The sequence below is a fragment of the Nicrophorus vespilloides genome, unplaced genomic scaffold, assembly GCF_001412225.1.
Source record: "Nicrophorus vespilloides isolate i.1.1-1 unplaced genomic scaffold, Nicve_v1.0, whole genome shotgun sequence".
Taxonomy (NCBI): Eukaryota; Metazoa; Arthropoda; class Insecta; order Coleoptera; family Silphidae; genus Nicrophorus; species Nicrophorus vespilloides.
In genome coordinates, this window is record NW_017100103.1 from 206,615 (window position 1) to 226,108 (window position 19,494).

A 19,494-nucleotide genomic window follows, 5' to 3' on the forward strand; every position below is an offset into this window, starting at 1 on the left:
AATTCTGATGTTTAAAGATTCGGCGTAGATCAGAGGTCCTCAACCCTATATCCACGGGCTCCATAGCGCCCGTTGACCGTTTTACGTGTGCCCGCTGCCGTGCGGATTTTTTTTTTGGTATCTATATTATTGACTATGTCCAAAAGTGCAAAAAGGTTGGGGGGATCCCCAAGTTTTGGTTGGATGATGATGTGCAATGATTTTTTTTAAGCTAATACATTTGTGTTAATTTATTATAAAATTTGTTTATTTTTTAATCATAATACAATTATTATTAAAAATTGACGTTTCTTAGAATAAATAAAAACATGTAAGTTACAAAGAAAGCAACAACACTCTTATGCCAAATTTAATAAATATATAGGACTGGTTAATTTGATCGTTTGAAAAATTAAAGAAAAGGTATAAGGTTTCCAAATGTATATCGGCCGTCAAGAACTATATAATTTTTAAAACTTAAAGTTTTTAATCCCCTTTTGGAATATTTATTTCTGCCGCACTCTGTATAAGTGTTCAAGAGTAGAAATAATTTTGGTAAAAATGTTTATTGACATACCTGAATAGACTGATATATATTAGGATAGATACTATATATTCAATTCAATATTATTTATTGCATGACGATTAATTACTATTTTTGTTCTTTCATCAAACTGTTATATTTTCAATTATATAATATTTTAATTAAATTAAATATTTATTAAATTAAATAATAATAACATTTATTGCAACACTTATATAAAATAAACGAAAATAAATACGTAATTATAAATCAAATCACAGCAAACAAATATAAAATTCTTCTGACCATTTATGAAATGTTAAATCAAAAATGATTCACAATAATCATAAATATACTTCAACCGATATCTTTTTGGTTAGTTGTTTATTTTTGGAGATGCTCGGTTATAGGTATAGGAAAGGAATCTTCGGAGGGTAGAATCACAGATATTCACAATGACGGTATTCACACAAGTATATTTAAAGACATAATAAATGGCGGAAAACCTTCCCTAAAGAGGTATATAAACGGGGGTGGAGTGAGCAACACAATTTAAATATTGAAGTTTATAGTTTGTTATATTTTCTGATCAATTTACAAATTTTCGATAATTTTGACAAAATAAACATTTCTCAATAAAAATTTCAATTTGATGATGTCTTGGCGACACTTTCTCGGCTCTGGAGAGGGCATCCGCGACAACATTATAAATCAAGATGTCATGTCGTTTACGCAGCACCTCGTCCTTGAATCGCAGAAAGGTCTGAACTTCGATTCGTAGTCTGTTTTTGGGATGTCATCTTCTGCGATACGAATTTGATTGTAGGTCTAATAAAAAATCGTACACTCGTCACTTTGTTCGTAATAAATAAGCGTAATAAAGTTTGACGGTCGTCATTGCCGCTACTGACGATCGTCGTAGTTTCGCCCCCTAGAAGCTACACGGGGATCTGCATTGATGCGCGTTGTGGCCAAATTTATGGTGATACCAGCACAAACCAATTGGCAAATTTCGATAGGTACTTCGTGGGCGTGATCTTGATCTCGAACGTCTACATGCACGTTCTGTCGTTTCAGTATGTTCTAGTCTCCTTGTTGCTTCAAACGCCTCCAATCTGGTTATAATGTTATTCAGTTCCCTACATATCTCTAGCATCGCTAGCGATTCCCCAGCTGACGATGCTTTTGCAACTCTTGAGCAGCAATCACATTCGCCATTCTTGCCATCTGGTCCAATTCGACGTTCTCTTGTGGCGCTAAAATAGCGCGTACATTGGACCGCTCCATCCAGAGCGTCTTGACGAAATCTTTCGACACGGCTGTCCCAGCGACCTCTTTCAAATCGCGTAAATAATTTGATGGCGTTTGGTCACCCATTTCCAATTGTCGGATCTTTTGCACTTGCAACTTGCCTAATCGTTCAATAAAAATTATTTTTTCGTATTAACCTTCCACTGGTGGGTTCATTATCACGTTTTGCACTTCATAAGAGTGTTCCTCGTCCAAACTGCGAACCACACACGCATATTTGAATGACTACGGCGAGTTCGAAAGTGACTTCCAACTTGACAAACCAGAAAGTTATGTTCCTCGGCGAGAAAATTGGGGCAGAAAAGGCTCTTATTTTGTTCTCCATTTTGCTTATACTTAGATCACGTCGGGCTCACCAATTTGAAGATATTAACCATTAACCGTTATCCTTCCTTCCTGAAATTTGGAAAGTGTGGGTGCACTGTACCGAGAGTGAGCACCACAATATATGTTATATCATTCTTCTAGTCGATGCTCCTCTGCTGCAGTCCTTTCGCTAAGGCTGGTATCGCGATTGAGCGTTATTTTTATGCTCAAGATAGTTGTTTATTGACAAAATGATAGATCTTTTATATGTAGGTGTAGTCTGTTACCAGAGAATTTCTCTTTAATGTATATGTTAATTTTTTCCATGAATTTTACCCTTAATTTTTTAAATCTGTATCAGATACCTCTCCTAACTGACCGCAGAATCAAAAATCTCTTCTAATATATTTTTAATTATAACAGAATAAGTTTTGTCTGTTTTGTCTTTCCAAGTGTTTAGTTGCAATCCACTTTTGTAGTTTTTTTTATCATTGTATTTGTTACAAGTGTTTCTAATTCTGTGTATATATTTCCCAAGTTTCTACTTGAAATAATATGCATTGTTTTTAAATAGTAATGGAAGATATTTTGATTTTTCATTATATTTTATATTGACTCGTTTCAAGTTTTCATTAGGTTGTTCATTTTCATGTGGTTGTTGTCTTTGGTTTTTATATTTTGTTGTTGTGTTTTTATTAGTGTTGTTATTAATTAGTTTGTTTTTTTAGTTAATAACTGGTAAATTGCTTGTTGTTTTCATATTTGTTGAAGCAATATTGGTGAGTTTGTACTATTTGACGTTGAACGTTTCTTGATTCTTGTTCTAATTCATGCAAGATTTCTCCTCTCTAGTTTTCTCATTATTTTAAAAGTGTCATTTCGTACGTCGGCTCTGTTTGTTGTTTTGATATTTGTTGAAGCAATATTGGTGAGTTTGTACTATTTGACGTTGAACGTCGGCTCTGTTTGTTGTTTTGATATTTGTTGAAGCAATATTGGTGACTTTGTACTATTTGACGTTGATCGTTTCTTAATTCTTGTTCTAATTCATGCAAGATTTCTCTTCTCTGAAAGTTTTCTCATTATTTTAATAGTTCATTTCGTACGTCGGCTTTCTTGTGTTGTTTTGATATTTGTTTAAACAATGTGGGTTGACGTTGTGCTTCTTGACGTTCAGCCTCTCTTGATTATTGTTCTAATTCATGCAAGATTTCTCTTCTCTAGTTTTCTCATTATTTTAAAAGTGTCATTTCGTACGTCGGCTCTGTTTGCTGTTTTATTGTTTTATTTTGTTGAGCAATATTGTGGTTTTATATTTACGTTGATCGTCTCTCTTAATTCTTGTTCTAATTCATGCAAGATTTCTCTTCTCTAGTTTTCTCATTATTTTAAAAGTGTCATTTCGTACGTCGGCTCTGTTTGTTGTTTTGATATTTGTTGAAGCAATATTGGTGACTTTGTACTATTTGACGTTGATCGTTTCTTGATTCTTGTTCTAATTCATGCAAGATTTCTCTTCTCTAGTTTTCTCATTATTTTAAAAGTGTCATTTCGTACGTCGGCTCTGTTTGCATTTTGATAGTGTCGTGCATTTTTCTTTTTACTCAGAAAAACCGTAAATTCTATATCATCAATGGAGGTCCTTTCCATCATTTCTTTCCTCAATTTTGTTGGCCATATTTTACTGTTAACATTTATGTATGTTTGCACTTTAATTAGTTTTTGGCACGTTTATTTTCTTTGAAGACAAAAGTTCATGTCAACACGTGTTCCCAGCCCTACATATCAATACTTTTGTGTCTGAAATCATCGGCTCTGAATTTATCGATTTACTTTCACACAGTGAAAATCTAAAATGCAATTTGTTTCTTCTAGCGGGTACTAAAATCCGATACAAATTAAACTTTTTTTTTCTAAAGACAATTGAAATGTCACCTTTCAGAATATACACAAGAAAATTGTTTTGTACAATTCTTATGTATTTAGGCATCACCAATGTATCGAAAATCGGCACAAACTTTTCGGACAATCCAATATATTAATAAATTCTCTAAAATTATTTTTAAGATAATAAGTTTTAAAAAATCAGTAGTGAAATTTTTGATAAATTTTTACAATAATTTATTCATATTAAAATTATTTTAGAACTAACACACTTGACGGCAACATTTACATGGATCTTGAGACCTCCTGAAACCCAACGAAAAATCAATGTAATGTTTATGTATCGGTGTATGGTGGGACAATAACGAACCTTGGACATCCAGAATTCCTCCACGGGATGTTATAATTATTGTAGTAATTATCATATCTATCAAACCGTTCCAATAACTACAATATGTCAATGGAATAGAACGAGAAAAATATTGAAATATGTACAAGGAATACTTACGTACAATCCAGGCGCTCCTCTCCAAGTTTTCGCTTTGTTCGGAGTAAACGGACTGCAAGGATCGACGCGTTCGGGCGGTTTTTGAAAGAAGAATGGAGGACAGCAGGAATTCGTCACGGGGCTGCGAAGAAATCAATGTTATCGATTGGCGAATATTAAAAAGAAGTTAAATAACGACGAACCAACGCATAATGATAATTGTTCTTGTACACTGGAAATTTAGACACGTTTCCAAAAAAAAATGGACTAATTGAAAAATCAACAACAACAAAAACAATGATTTTTTCATGGCAACCGCGATTTGTTCTTACCCAATCACGTGTCAACTTTTTAAAATTTTACATCCAGTTCATTCCGCCACCTGGTGGCATGCTAAACGGCATCTGAGGTTGCGGCATGAATTGTCCCTGCATTCCAGCGCCTTGAGGCGGCATGTAGTTCTGCGGAGGCATGATGTAAGCAGGCGGCATACCCTGAGAGGCTGGTCCTGCGCCTTGGGGACTGTACGGAGCGGGGAATGCTTGGCACTGCTGGTGTAGCTGCTGCATGTCCATGGGAGTGAAACCGCCCATCTGCGGAGGAAATCCTCCGGTACCCTGGAAAGAGGGAGGCTCGAAGATGATGGGCTTGTTGGGGTTGTAGCCGGGGATGTTGGGTCTCTGCATCGCCTGTGCTGACTGCATTTTGTCCATGCCACCGCCTTCGGTGTACGTGAATTTGCTGGCCGCGTCCTTCGCGAAGAACGGACTCTTACCGTCAACGGTCACAGCGTTTCGATTGATCCATTCGTAATTACTGCAATTTAATTCCAGAAAACAATTAGCAGATTTTCTTCATTCTACACCAACCTGAACACCTACCTCTTAGCCATCGTTAATCATTCAAATAAAACCCAGAATTTTGATTGAATTTAAAGCAAAACCCGAACCAAATTTAAAATTATTCCGTAACTAACATAATATGTTTATAAAAAAAAATCCAACGCCTATGCATTTTTTTATATAAATTTAGTAAAAAAAATCTAAAAATGAATACAATATATGTATTGTCCGGAAATATTTTAAATTTAAAATCTTAGTCAAATATTCTAAAACTTTTACTATTCAATCTAAAAATTATCTAATAATTGCCATTTACATTACATTACATTCAAACAAAAATATATAAAATTCTAAAACCTGGAGTTTATTTATATTTCTCTAATATCTAAATAAACTATATTATATAAAATTTAGTAAAAAGACTCTAATAACTAAAACTTTAATAAATAGATTTCATTAGACTGAAATCATTTCACAGCTGTACATATTGTAACAGTTTTATAAGCGTTGAAAAAAGCAGGTACATGGTGAAACTGTAAGTGAACTTTGCAAACCATTAAATTTTGAATACAACAGATTTCTGAAAACTTCTTTCCTACGGCAACGGTTTTCACCATAAAAAAGTTTAATAAAAATATAATACAAAATATATTTATAATTTCTATAAAGCATACAGGCTTTATAGAAATTATGTTCACAATTATTTCATTCTTTTACTAATAATTATTTTGTCTATTACTTTACAAAATCCTACATTCTATTTATATCCATAAAAATTAAATACAAATTGATACACCCATCAAAAACGAAATTAACTGCTTAACTATTTTCAATAGTTAATATTAATTTATTATAAATTTTATGTATTTATTACGATTAAAAGTCTATCGGCCATAGTCTTTCTGCATAAACAAATGTTTTAAATATAAGAAGTTAAAATTTTTCATTTTACTACCTGCTTCGAAGTGCGTGATTTATTCTTCGTCCACTCTTCACATCGTTTAGTTCAGTGATTCCAAAAGTGGTGTATATTGACCCCCAGGGGTCTATGACAACCTGCAAGGGATCTACGTTTTTAGATATCAAGTGGAGATGGAGCAGTAATTTTTAATGCTGCTGTCAAATGTATCGCACCCGTTCGACGATCCATCACCAAAATACATCCTGCATTTCTCACTACTTAACCATATTTCTGTGTCATCCTCATCTACATCTTCAGGTGCATACATTTATTAATGACCAGGACGATCCGTCTTCTAATGAATTTTGCGATGCTGTTCTCCTTCAACACTATAATAACGCTAGAAGCATTTCTATCGAGCTTTCTGAACATTGAATCTGCTACAAAGAGCACAACTATCATGTTAACGTAGTCGTCGGAACTGAACTCGGTCGTAAAGTGAGGAGCACCTTAATTTGCCTTTTAGATTTCATTACATTCAAACAAAGATATATAAACTGTTATTGTTAAAAAGATAGATTTGATGTAATTTCATCTAAATACACTTATACCTCACTTTACGGCCTAAATACGTTCCTCAAAAGTTTAGTTGTAAAGCGAAAAGCCTCTAACGAATCAATTATTTTGATATAAACATTTATTGACATTTATTTGTTTTTGGTCGTTTAACGAAATATTTTGGGCCGTATATCGAAAAAGTGCAATATTTAAAGAAGGTCGTTATAACGAAATCTATCAACAAAAAATTAATGTAAATTATTAAAAATATAACTTTTCAGAATTTCAAGAAATTAAAGTTGCATGGAGATTCTAAACGTCGGTTGGTTTCATAATTTATATTAATTACTTGTGGTAGAAAATCCAATCAATTCAAAGCATTTGAAACAGTAACTACTTTATTCAAATCTAATAGGATCCAATATTGGACAAAGCCTAGAATGAAGTCGGCAACCAAACATACAGATAAAGATTTATTTCCTGAGTGTAATTTAAATAGATTCTATTATTAATCTAATTAATAAAGCTATTGCTAATGAAATGTGAATTATTTTATATTGATTAAAGTAAAAATATACAGGACGTTTGACATTTCTTTGTGATCAACTTCATTGTATTATTGTCTGTTTGTATTGTTTTAGAATAATGTCAATTGCTCTGCACAGCTGAGTTTTAATTATTTACTGTTCCTCTAGTTATTAGACAAAATCATATACAATATCTGGCAAAATGTCATGCCAAATAAAATTAACTGCAAACATAGCTGATGTACCAGCAGTAAGAAGGCATCTGTTTCCAACTGATGATAATAGAGGTGTGATGCGTTTTTTTATATATATCCTTTGTGATAATATATTTTGATTCTAGGATCAGAGTCATGGCTACAATCCTGCCATATTTCCATGTCACCAACGGGTGATGTTTTAGCTTTAGCACACAACACTAGATTAGCAGTGTTGACTGGTAAATGGGATTCCAGCACATCATGCAATCAATTCCACACTAGCCAAGAATCCAGTTTTGCAAGCACAGAGGAACCTATCAAGTCTGTGCTATGTCTTCCCATTGTCATCCAAAGCCAAAGTTCACAGGTGAAAATTAGTTACTTTAATACCTTGTACAATTAATACTTGCTTTATTTAGGTTGGACCTGATTGGACATGCATAACAGTAGGTTTTGAATCAGGAACAGTGGGGTTCTATATGGAAGATTGCACATTATTGGTCAGTGAACAGTTGCATGATGAACCAATAGTTGCCCTGAAATGTCAGTCACAGCATAGTCCAAGGCCAGATGTGTGTCGAGAACTTAAACCAGAGGAGTTGTATGTGATATATCCAAGTAATATTTGTGTTATCAGTGGGACACAATTGTTTCCTACTCTGAGAAATGCTCGAAGTCAGCTTGCCAGAGGTCAGAGCATGGTGGATGAATTGAATCTACTCCAATTATTGAATCCAAAAAAATGGGGTTTCACTGATCAAGCGGCTGTTAACGATGCAACAGTCGCCGGTTTGGATTTATCGAACACGTTCAATCATTTGTTGACAGCATCTACCTGCGGTGGATTTGAATCTAAATACAGAGCAATGCCACCACACAACACGTTGGTTTTGGGTGCTGGAAGTAAGCCGTTCTTGGGATTCCATTACGCTCTTGAAGGTGGCGCGCAACCAGTATTCAGCGATATGGCTAAAGCTGTTGCGAATAAATTGAAATCGGCATTACCGTAAGCTCAGCTGTTTTTAGATTAATTTAGTAAGATAAAAATGTATTATTTTTGGAATGTGCAGAGGTTGGTTAACAGGCGGAAAGAGCCAGGTGACTGAGAAACAACAGACGATTTCCATGCAACCCATTGAACCTATGGGATGCCGCTTTGGTTTGTGCGATCTTCGTAGATGCGCCAATCAGGTGGTACTCTCTCCAGATCGTAGATTGGCTGCAGTCTCTGACAGCATGGGTAGAGTTCTGCTCATCGACACTCAGAGGGGCATTGTGTTGAGGATATTCAAGGGATATCGCGAAGCTCAATGCGCATTCCTCCAGGTGCGGGATGAGAGGAAGAGCAAGAGCGCAGGGAAAACTCGCAGAGCCCTATTCCTCGTTATTTATTCGGGTAAAAAGGGATCTATCGAAATATTCGGTGCCCAACAAGGCACTAAGATTGCCTCATTCACCGCTAGTAAATTAAGTAAATTGCTGTATATCGGTCATGGTCTAATGGGTTTCCAAGTTACAACCAAGTCCCGCTTCATCTGCCAGTACACATGTTTACTAATGGACCCTGACGGTAAGATCAAAGAAGTGGTTATTCCCTTTCACTTCTCCTTAACCGAGAAGAACAGCAAACGAGCACGTGATGTCCATCTTTACAAAAGGTTAAAGCAATTCATCAAAACTGGCGATTATAAAACCAACGAGGAATTGCTGAAAGAATGTCTGAATACGTGCTCCGAACTAAAGACGCAAGACGTACAGCTATTGTTCATTGAAATGCTATCGTCTTGCAAAGAGCTCACGCCGGAAATTTTGATCTCGTGCACAGAGAACATTATCGAACGGTGTGATGGAACTTCGGAATTGAAAACTATATGCATCAACCTGCTAGACCTGAGCAAGTTCTATCATTACTTGGACAGTCTCGAATACGAGGCTAATGGAAACGTGGCACAGAGCGATCTAAATCTGGACAAGAGGGAGATGATCAATCTGCAGCGACTTCTTGACTTGAGCACTTACTATCAACCGAAGCAAATTAACAAAGTCAAATTCAGTCCGGAGAGTCAGAACATAAAACTTTCCGACTTTCTAGTTGTCTTCGATCGAAATAGAACGGATATTAAACTGAAATCCGGGGCAAGCGATGCGGAGTTGTTTAAAGTTTCCGAAAAAATGTTTAAGTTTTACATTAACGGTCATTGGTCCGACGAAGATTTCACGCGGATGAAGGAAACACCCGTTTATGTTAAAGACGTATTCAGGTTGCTTTTGGTGTATTGGATACATAGAGATTTGAGTGGGAATGCAGATCTCGAACGTGAAATGGAGAATTTCCGCAGAGCTTTGCTAGCGTTAGCATCCAGGAAGGGGTTGATAGAGGATTTGGTAGTTGAATACAATAGGGTTTCAGAGTTTTGGAATGGTATCAGAGAGATTTTGGCGGATTCTCCAAAACCGTTCCCAGCGCTGATGGCTGCGATCCTCTGCAAAAATGTTGCTTGCACGGTGGAAAGAAACGTCCCGGAGTTTTTTGAAGGCGATGTTTGGGAGGAGTTATCACAAGAGAGCTGTCAGTGGACGCTGTTAATCGGAAAATTAGAAGATATTAGTTTATTGAATATAATCCTAGCAATTAAATTGAATGCGAACGGGGATCTACCGAAACTGGAGCAACTAGATCGGACCGATGTAAGTTTGAAATTTGTTTTGGAAAAGGGGAAGGCGTCAGTTGGAGAAATCGTTGCCCAATGGGTGGCAGCGGCTGGTGTTAATCCTAGTGATTTAGTGGCGAACGATCTGAACGAATTAGACCAATTCGAACAACTGAATGTTCTTAGGAAGCAGTTTCCATACAGTCTGGAACCTTCGGTTCTCCTTGCTAATATGTGCTGGGAGTATGCACTGAGTTGGCAAAAGAACGTGCAAAATTTAGGATTATTGAAAGCCGCGTTGCAATGTCTGAACCAAATACCAAACTTACATATCCGCGCCGGATTGAGTAATTTGGTTTGGAACACGCACCTGAAGATACTCTTCGAAAGCGCCTGCAAATTAATAAACAAGGTCGGCAAGTTACCTACGGAGCGACTTTGTCGCCAAGACACCGATCTCACCGATTACCAGATCACCCTATTCATGGAGACGTGCTCGGAATTTTTTGATTCATTTATGGAAGCTCTATGTGACAGTTGCAATTACCAGAAACCGACTTTGAAGTACGAGGCGATTTGGGAAAATGGTAATAATAATTTACCATTGACAGAACTTGCATTGGGTCAAAGTGGATGCATCAACTACGATCTGCTCCATCTACACTTTCAACTAACAACGTGTATTCATATGATGACCGTATTTACCGTTAAGCATAGCAAAATCATCAGCAACATGTTCGATGCATCCGTGTCTTCGCATTTGTTCTCCGACTTCCTCGGTAAAGTGAATGTGATTCACCACAAGTGCGATTCAAAAACAGCCGCTTCTCGGTTACAATTCCTAATAAAGATTATCTCTGCCACATTGGAAACTGTAACGTTCGATGAGAGCACCGGAATGATTTATTCAGCGGACCACGTAGCTTGGATGGCCAAGTGCATAGCGTTGGCTCGTGTTTGGAATCTGGATGTAGATCTGTTGAAGAGGTATCAAGTGGTGCAAATTTATTCTAACGGTTTTGATGTGTTAGGGAATGAACTACTGGTGACAGTCACAGAGCGTAGCAAATTGGGACCGGAGCTAGTCTGCGTCGCCGGCAGACGCCTGAACCAACTTTTAGCCAAATGCGATGACCTTGGAAGTAAGATTGCCGCCTTCAGTACGAGCTTAACCAAATATTTAGGCACACTGGTAATTAATCAAATATTTGATTGAATGAATCGCTAATTTAATGTGTGTTTAACATTTTGGCAGAATGGCGGAGATTGGTGCGAGTCGACTGATCTGAGAGGTATCATCAACTTGGTAACGAACAGTCTGAACTGTATGACGGAGTCGCAGCCCGAGTACAGGATGGCTAAACTAATGATGGATGCATGCAAGACGATGCAGGATTTTAATTTATAGGATTTTTTTAAGTGTATATGAATAAATAAATAATTTGTTTTAAAACTACTTGTCCTTCTTCATCGGATTACTAATATCTGGTAATTCCACAGGCGCCGGTCGAATCAAATGCTGGTAAACAGGAATCTAGAAAATAGAAAGCAAACATAAGTGCGCCACTGTTAATGTAAAAAATAATGTTTCTTTCACATATGGGAATGTTGAATCCAGGCTGATTTCGAACTTGTGCGTCGTCTTCTCTGGCACATTTATGTAGTTTCCTAATATTGGATGCTCCAGCCGTTTGCCGTAGATGCCACGTGTTCCTTCCTTGTATTCAAGTTCTTTCTCTGCTTGGGCCGCTTCCTGTTTCTTCGTCAACTTCTTTACGAAATGTTCTCCCATCAAAACCTACCAAAAAAAATATGATTTATTTATTGCATCGCTCCAAACGAAAACAATATTCATTCTTACTCGACATGTGGTAGAACTCATCACCCTCCTGATGTCCGGCGGTATCTTTAACTTGAAGGTGGTATCTACAACCTTATCTGGGTCGATAAAGTCCCATGGTTTGAACGTGCCCAATGTACCTAAGTATCGACCGCCCAATGTCCATAATCGTGCGGTGTAATCAGCTCCGGTACTTTATTAAATATTTTTTTTTAATAAACAATCACATTAATAAATTATTTGACTTTCATACCTGACTAATATCTGATTCTCGTGAATGTAGATCAAACCAGATATGATTGATCGATGAGCTTTGTAGCTGTTTAATAATATAGGACGGTGTTGGTCTTTGAGTGTTCGCATCGCTCGACCCTCGAACATTCGCTTCCACAAGAACGGAAAGGTGAGACGATATAAGGGCATACATATCTTCTCTTCCGTATTTTCGTAGAAGCCCTTCAGCAGAAACGTTTTAATGTAACCTTCTGTGGACCCGGTGAAAAGGTATTCGTTGTTTGAATCGGAAGCCATAGACAACACGTAATCACCAACGCCGTGGACAGCCTGGAATGCCCCGATGAAGCTACCACTTATGTGATGCGACCATACCTGAACATCGCCATTTTCTAATGCGACCAGCAAAGACCCAACCTTAGGATGCATGGGCCGTGAGGGGAGAAACTGCATGCATCTCACTGCAAGCCCACGAATTGGCATTATCGTGTCAGGAACCACAAGCTCTTTGGGCATCCGCGTGAACTTTAAAGCCATTTCGATTTTGGGCTGCGGTCCTTTCATTATGATGCTCTTACGGTGCGATCGCCTCCGATTCAAAGGTTGAGGAGGAGGAGGTGGCGGTGGTGTTGCCTCGGCTGTTACCAATTTTCCCTTCTTTAAGATCTTGTGGGGTTTCTGCAAGTTGCGCTCCTTTTCCAGATTGTAATTGATCTTTATCCTAGCCGTGGGATTGGCCACATTGTACTGCTTATAAGGTTGCCCCGTCTCCAATTGCCAAAGAACTAGTTCCCCATTATACGTGCTGGTAGCCAGCGTTTGTGGAATTCTGGCCGAAGCGCAAAGCACGTCATCGGAGTGTCGCGTGCTCCAAGGCTTACTGAATGCTCCACCCGGACCTGCAGCACCGCCGCTGTCTGAAAATTCAGTTACGTGGCGGTTCCAACCTACTGCCAGGATTCTACCGTTCACCCAAACCACACCGGTAACCTCGCAATTTCTTTCGATCCTCATGTTCCTCAAGCACGTACCGGTGTTGAAGTTCCATGTTTTCAAGGAACCATCGTAAGCACCAGTCAAAAGCAATTGGTAGCCAGGATCAAAGGTGCCTGCTGTTATATCTACCGGAATGATCTCGCCGTGTAACATGCGTGTGTGCGCCTCTTTCACCACAGAAATCCTCTTCCCCGACCACGGATCCCACACGATGATGTTGCTGTCCAAGCCGCAGGTCAAGATTATCTTGAAGAGTGGATTGTACAATACCACGCTTATCGCAGCTGAATGGCTGTTACCATCAGTATGTTCGCCGCTTTGAAGCGGTCGCAATGGTAAGACTGCAATCATCAAACCACCGATTAGCAATTGCCTGCTATCTGGATTGTAGAACATAGTAAAATGCGCATGTTCTCCGATTTCGGCGCCCAAACCCAAGTACGTCTGCATGCAGGCCTGATTGGGGATATCCCAGATTTTGATACACTTATCTTCGGAGAGCGAACAAAGGATCTCTCCTTTATCTTGCATTATCAGTGATATAACACCAGTATGATGACCGTGGAAGATTACTAGAGGTCTTCGAGTTACATACGGATTCCAAACGCGCACCAAACAATCTGGCCCACCACTCGCCATAAGCACAGCTCCATCAGCAGTTGTGAAACACCAAGCACCTCTTGGTATACAGTACGTGTAAATTCCCCTGTTTTCATTGATATCACGCATCACGATGGCCTTATGACTCACCGAACACGAAACTATGAAGTTCAACGTGTAATAATATTCGATTTGACGTACCCAATCACGGTGCAACCTCCTGAATTCTACGATTCTAAAACCCGGTTCCATTCCCTTTAATACAGCATCATATCGAACACGCAACAATGGTATACCCAATTTGCTACGGAACGGGCCACGGTTCAACGGCGAAAATAATAGTATTATTATGTTTCCACCCATATCCCCCATGATTAATTTACAATCCTCGTTCACATCCTTCTGAAACACGTAGCACATGGAGCAGACGCCGTATTCCAACGACGTAATCTGCACTCTTAACTCGAATTTCTTGGCCGATGTATCGTAGAACCTAAGATCCCTTTCAGTGCTGGATGTGCAGATGACGCTCACGTCTGGCAAACACACAACGCTCAGCACCCATGTGTCTGTCACTTTCAAGTCTGGACATTTGGATTGAACGGTTCGCTCAACCTGCAGATCGAGACTCCAATAGTTGATGAAACCGTCCTTGCTGCACGTTATATAACTACCATCTGAATACGAACAACTTCTGTCCGACTTTACTTGGAAATTAAATGTGATCACGCTTATCGGATGCCTATGGTTGCTCCTTACCATCCGTGGCTTCTTTGAAATAGGCGCATCCAATGCTTTGGCTTCATCGCTCACCTCTTGTATTTTGAAGCCCAGAATCAGGTGGGATATAAACTCATCCCAAGTCACATATCCATCCCTAAAATTCTCAACTTCTTGAAAACTGCCAAAAAATATGCACAAATATTGTACAACAAATTACCGTTTAATATTGATGCGCAGAAAGAGTACATCGAATTGTCCATCCGCAAAGCTGATTCCGCCGCACTCGTTGATGGCCTTCTCGAGTTGTGCCTGGTTCAATTGCCTGCTTTCCTCGCGAAAAAAGACTTTCTTTATATTGGTTATCTGGAAGTCTGTCAACACCTGCTGCAAACCTCTGTTTCCGAGAGGTGTCAAAAGTTGTGTATAGCGCAGCATGCGAGATTGTCCACGCGTTACGCTCGTCATTGACTTCTTAGTAGCCATACTTGCTGATATAAAATTAATAATATGTAGAAAATATGAGACTGATCGTAAATCAAATCAAACTAAAATTGGACATTTGACATCACTAATTTCAACAACATTTATTTCAATAATATCAAATTACAATTTCAGAAATGATTAACAAATAATTTTTAAAATAAGCGAAAACAATGTAAATTCCGGCGACCGCGTCGATGCAACAGCACAATCAACTATGGTTTCAATCGTTGTTTTGTATATTTGTTGATAAATCGCATTACAATTATGAAACTTCTAGTGTTATGTTTGCTTTAAAATTTTTAATCGAGTTCGATTACGACTGATTCTCCGGGCCAAAGGGAGATCTCCTTGAACGAAATGCTTTCTGATTTTGAGTCCACCTTCGGTCCGACAATGACGTTGCCGGTGTAAAGTAATTTAGATAAATCGGCCGTTTGCAGATTTGCACCCAAGTTGCTGACGACGACAAAGCTCTTCCTACGCGGATAATACCTCTGTATAACTAGAAGATCGCCCTGCGAGTACTTCACCTCCGAATTCGCTTTGCTTTGACCATCCTTGAGCACGGTATTCACGTAGATCGATGGCGATTGAACACGTAATTTGGCCATCTTTGAGACAAGCTCCAGTTGCTTGAAATTCGAGTGTGTCGGCTTACCGTGCATCCACGGCAACAAACCTTTCTTCGTGAAACGCAGCTCCTCCCAGATCATCGCGCCCAATTGATGGAGATGCTTAAGATCTTCCCTATCGTTCTCCGGATCCTCAACCTGATGCATTCCAACTTCATCTCCGTAGAAAATGCATGGGGTTCCTGGTAGCATCAGCTGCAGAAGAATCGCACCAAGTGTAGCATTACCATAGTGAAGTCTATCGGCCAAACGAATAGAATCTACGTTTCCTAAACTCCAGTGAATCCACGGCATCGAAGCCTTCGAAAACAGAGTTCCGTTTTGAATAGAATCCAACTGATTACGTATACCCGAAACTCCGTTCTCAATCTTCACTTGAATATCGACTAAATCGACATTCGTCAAGATAGTATTCATCAATTCCATAGGAGCTTTGTTCAAGACGGCATTATCGATGATTATTGGATTCTCGCGCACCAACTTCTTCCATCTGCGCAAATTTGGCACGAAAAGAGGATCCTCCAAGTAATTCTCTAACCCTTTAAAATAGAACCCATCCACTCCGTACTCCATCCAGAACTGCAGGGCTTCACTGATTTCATCAGAGTTTGGATTCTCAAGAGATCTCTTCCTCGCAAATTCCCCAGCCTCTACTTGGCTCTCATTAAATTCCCTGATTTGATGCGATGGTAACTTCTGAATGTGCGGGTAAAGTGGAAAATCGAGGAGGATAGAGATGTTCCTCAAATGCAAAGCATTAACCATGTTGTTGAAATCGCGAAGTGATCCAAGCTTCGGATCAATTTCCAACAACGTTGATATGTTTTTGTAATGCTCCGGGTAATGTGTAGCCGGAAATATGGAGTTGAGCCTTACGCCGCTGACGCCCAATTGTTTGATGTAGTCTGCATAAATTGCAATCCCTTTCAAATCGCCGACACCGTCATTGTCTGCGTCGTGGAAGCTTGCGGGAAAGATCTCATACATCAGTCCTCCCTGATACCATTCGGTTGGTGGGTTGCATCTCTTCGGCAATGATCCAACCATCATTACCACCAACGCTGTCATGGCTATCAAACCGGAGAGGAAAGTCCATATGGAGACTTTCCTGATTAACACCCAATTCCATTTCATAAAGAAGTAATCATCGGGTGGGTTGCGGAAAGTCAACTGCATTGGTTGCACTTTTCCGTTGGTTTCCTAAAAGCACAAAGCAATGAAGTAGATTTTTTGCGCAATTTTAACGATCGCTTAATACCTGAGATGTTGTATTTTCATCTTTCGTGATGTGAGAGTAGTGATGGCGATGGTTAAGTAGCTGAGTGCACACTGGCTCTGCCAGAACTGAAGAACTCGAAGATCCGGAATCGCCAGCCGCTTTATCATCATCTAAAAAATCATATATATTTGATGAAAAATAATAATAAATACTGTAAATTGTATTCTAACGATAAACTCATTCTTATTTTTGATTATTTTTTCAATATTTATTAATATTGAGTCTTCAAATTCATGTTTCTTTTTTTATAGTATACTTTTGAATATGTTTATATGCTAGTTGTTGAAAATGTGTGCGGATAACATTTACCTTTGACGTGTTTAAGTTTATTAGCTAGTTCTTCTCCGATGATGAACGTGGTGCGTTGGTTTTCATCTGGCGGTGGATTAATCAGATCGTTGGTCGGAGGTGAAGGCGTGATCAGGGGGCACGTCGATGCGACCTCCTCGGCCAGGAAGAGATTCGTCGGAGATGCTGGCATCGCGCTGGTCGTGGCGTTCACGCGCAGAAATCCGTCCATCCTCGGCAACAAGCAAAGGCAGTTTACAACACTCGATATTGATATTAATTGGCTTTAATTGTTCAACATCTTTCGACTGCCTCGCCACGCTCCGAGCAGCTGATCGACGGACGAATTATTATTATTAGATACCGAGCGTCGCGACGCCCAATCGATAACTTGAAACTAACCGTGTTTCTACAAGTTCAACCGGTTGCCTACTCTCTCATCAATACATCTACATCTCTCAGCAATAGAAATACAAACATATTTGTACCATGATACAAAAATAAAAATAAATGAACGTTTATGTGTTTCTTTATTAACTCGAAACAATAACTCTCTAATTACATTGCATCATCGCATGTGTGCTTATACAATTAGACCGGGCTTTCTAATTGGTCGGATCCGCGTCATATCTTGGATTTCAAGAATTCTAAGTTTATATGCGGCTCTGGCATATCGGGTTCCAATTTAATTGCCGTCATCATGTAAGATTTCGCGAGCAAGGGTCGACCCAGCTTATGCTGAAGTACTGCAAGATTATTGTATGCCGAGGCATGATTCGAGTCACAGATAAGACACAGATTCAAGCAGTTTAAGGCAAGCTCTATGTCACCGGAGCTCTGAAAATAAATATGTTTGCTAGTTATAATTAGTTCTGAATTTGATACAGCTCGAATTCTTAAGATCATAAATAAACAATACTAACGATAGCAGCGTGCGACAGATTGTACCAAATGTCTGCTTTGATAAGAGGATCCGTTGCCAAATCGAGTGCTCTCTGGAAACACACGAGCACCAGATCTAGCTGTTGGGAGTAAAGACAACAAAGACCTAGATTGTTATAAAGCTCGGCGGAATGAGCTCCCATCGCCAAAACACGTCTACAAATTGAATAAATTAATATAATAATAGATTTGTTTTCAAAATATTCACACCTATAATATCTCAAAGCTAACTCGGGTTGGTAATTGTAGAAATGGTAGACGCCAATGCAGGCTATAGCCTCGGCGTTGGTCGCGTCCTGTATGAGAACGTTCCTGTAATGCTTAACGGATGAAGGAATATCGCCCAAAGCTTCTCCTAGACGCCCCAGCTCCGTAAATATAGCCACATCTAAGGGGAAGATCTCCAGAGCGGATTTGCATACTTCAGCTGCAGACAGCGGTTGGTCTAATCTTAAATATACACGAATTAATCTAAGAAAGGTTTCCACGTGGTACTGTTGCTTCAAGGCGCTCCTCAACTGTTGCTCCGCATCTCTGATCAAATTCAGAGCGACGTAGCATTTTGCCAGTTGAACTTTCCACCACCAATCTTTGAATTCATTGGCTTGAGTCGCCTGCACCGCCAACTCCAGAGCAGCCCGAGCGTCGCCCGTTGCGTAGAATATGTATTCAAACAGCGGTTTCGCAAGGCATGGATCCCTTGCGTACTTGGCCAAATTCAATCGAGATACTTGGATGAAGGGACCATCAGATTGAGATAATATTGCCGCGGTACCTAAGCGTATAGCTCTGGCGGATTGCGAAGTGATTGGTCTGGCAGTCTTCATCCGCGGATCCAAGGATGAACCAGGTCGTTGCAAAGAGGATGCGGGTCGCGCGATTCCTGAAATAGGACGACCCGCAGACCCAACAGGCCTAGAACTAATCCAAACTTAAATACTAAACACTAACTAACTAAAATCTTAACTACCTCATGGGTAAAGTTTTGGTAGTTTTCATGCTGGTCCCTGGTCTCGGAGCTGCAGCGACCGCATTCTCATCGAATAGATCCTCAGTCATAGCATCTTCACCATCGATATCATCTACATGTACCCTCTTCGTCATAGCTCGCATCTTCAGATACCATGCTGCCTGATCCAGAGGTTGCTTTACCAACAATTGAGTGCATATTTCAACACATTTATCGTACTTTTTCCTCCTGAAATTACTTAAAGCTGCCACCATCGGATCCATGACTGCAACGTACTGTTGCCTTGGGAACGTGACAATCAAAACAAAAACAAACCATACTACGTGTATTTATTTTTATTT

The 19,494-nt window shown here is 39.2% G+C and overlaps 4 protein-coding genes across 4 annotated transcripts; 1 reads left to right on the plus strand and 3 right to left on the minus strand.

Moving 5' to 3' along the window:
* Positions 1 to 7,428: 7,428 nt before the first annotated feature.
* Positions 7,429 to 11,619, plus strand: LOC108568162 (rab3 GTPase-activating protein regulatory subunit). The gene is made up of 5 exons (XM_017929099.1): positions 7,429 to 7,605; positions 7,659 to 7,882; positions 7,935 to 8,521; positions 8,586 to 11,358; positions 11,422 to 11,619. Exons 1-5 carry the CDS (start codon positions 7,521 to 7,523, stop codon positions 11,572 to 11,574), a joined length of 3,822 nt encoding a protein of 1,273 aa, XP_017784588.1. The 5' UTR covers positions 7,429 to 7,520; the 3' UTR covers positions 11,575 to 11,619.
* Positions 11,602 to 15,042, minus strand: LOC108568152 (WD repeat-containing protein on Y chromosome). The gene is made up of 5 exons (XM_017929090.1): positions 14,777 to 15,042; positions 12,260 to 14,713; positions 12,028 to 12,199; positions 11,764 to 11,964; positions 11,602 to 11,700 (listed from the first exon to the last, which is right to left on the minus strand). Exons 1-5 carry the CDS (start codon positions 15,040 to 15,042, stop codon positions 11,620 to 11,622), a joined length of 3,174 nt encoding a protein of 1,057 aa, XP_017784579.1. The 3' UTR covers positions 11,602 to 11,619.
* A 71-nt stretch (positions 15,043 to 15,113) lies between these two features.
* On the minus strand, positions 15,114 to 17,651 carry LOC108568166 (neutral and basic amino acid transport protein rBAT-like). The gene is made up of 3 exons (XM_017929101.1): positions 17,263 to 17,651; positions 16,933 to 17,063; positions 15,114 to 16,874 (listed from the first exon to the last, which is right to left on the minus strand). The coding sequence occupies exons 1-3, from the start codon at positions 17,471 to 17,473 to the stop codon at positions 15,342 to 15,344; spliced, it is 1,875 nt and encodes a 624-aa protein (XP_017784590.1). The 5' UTR covers positions 17,474 to 17,651; the 3' UTR covers positions 15,114 to 15,341.
* A 168-nt stretch (positions 17,652 to 17,819) lies between these two features.
* On the minus strand, positions 17,820 to 19,416 carry LOC108568155 (tetratricopeptide repeat protein 8). The gene is made up of 4 exons (XM_017929093.1): positions 19,154 to 19,416; positions 18,394 to 19,098; positions 18,165 to 18,339; positions 17,820 to 18,078 (listed from the first exon to the last, which is right to left on the minus strand). Exons 1-4 carry the CDS (start codon positions 19,414 to 19,416, stop codon positions 17,866 to 17,868), a joined length of 1,356 nt encoding a protein of 451 aa, XP_017784582.1. The 3' UTR covers positions 17,820 to 17,865.
* Positions 19,417 to 19,494: the final 78 nt, after the last annotated feature.

Bases quoted from the DNA above. Each gene is read 5' to 3' on its own strand.
- LOC108568152 (XM_017929090.1), bottom strand. From the start codon at position 15,042: ATGGCTACTAAGAAGTCAATGACGAGCGTAACGCGTGGACAATCTCGC. The intron at 14,714-14,776 runs GTAATTTGTTGT...TGAGAATTTTAG, and splicing joins CTGCGCATCAATATTAAACG to GGATGGATATGTGACTTGGG. The intron at 11,965-12,027 runs GTAAGAATGAAT...TTTTTTTGGTAG, and splicing joins TGAGTTCTACCACATGTCGA to GTTTTGATGGGAGAACATTT.
- LOC108568162 (XM_017929099.1), top strand. From the start codon at position 7,521: ATGTCATGCCAAATAAAATTAACTGCAAACATAGCTGATGTACCAGCA. The intron at 7,606-7,658 runs GTGTGATGCGTT...TTTTGATTCTAG, and splicing joins TCCAACTGATGATAATAGAG to GATCAGAGTCATGGCTACAA. The intron at 11,359-11,421 runs GTAATTAATCAA...ACATTTTGGCAG, and splicing joins CCAAATATTTAGGCACACTG to AATGGCGGAGATTGGTGCGA.
- LOC108568155 (XM_017929093.1), bottom strand. From the start codon at position 19,416: ATGGATCCGATGGTGGCAGCTTTAAGTAATTTCAGGAGGAAAAAGTAC. The intron at 19,099-19,153 runs GTAGTTAAGATT...GATTAGTTCTAG, and splicing joins ACCAAAACTTTACCCATGAG to GCCTGTTGGGTCTGCGGGTC. The intron at 18,079-18,164 runs GTTAGTATTGTT...ATTTATTTTCAG, and splicing joins ATCTGTCGCACGCTGCTATC to AGCTCCGGTGACATAGAGCT.
- LOC108568166 (XM_017929101.1), bottom strand. From the start codon at position 17,473: ATGGACGGATTTCTGCGCGTGAACGCCACGACCAGCGCGATGCCAGCA. The intron at 17,064-17,262 runs GTAAATGTTATC...ATGATTTTTTAG, and splicing joins TAAACTTAAACACGTCAAAG to ATGATGATAAAGCGGCTGGC. The intron at 16,875-16,932 runs GTATTAAGCGAT...TTGTGCTTTTAG, and splicing joins ATGAAAATACAACATCTCAG to GAAACCAACGGAAAAGTGCA.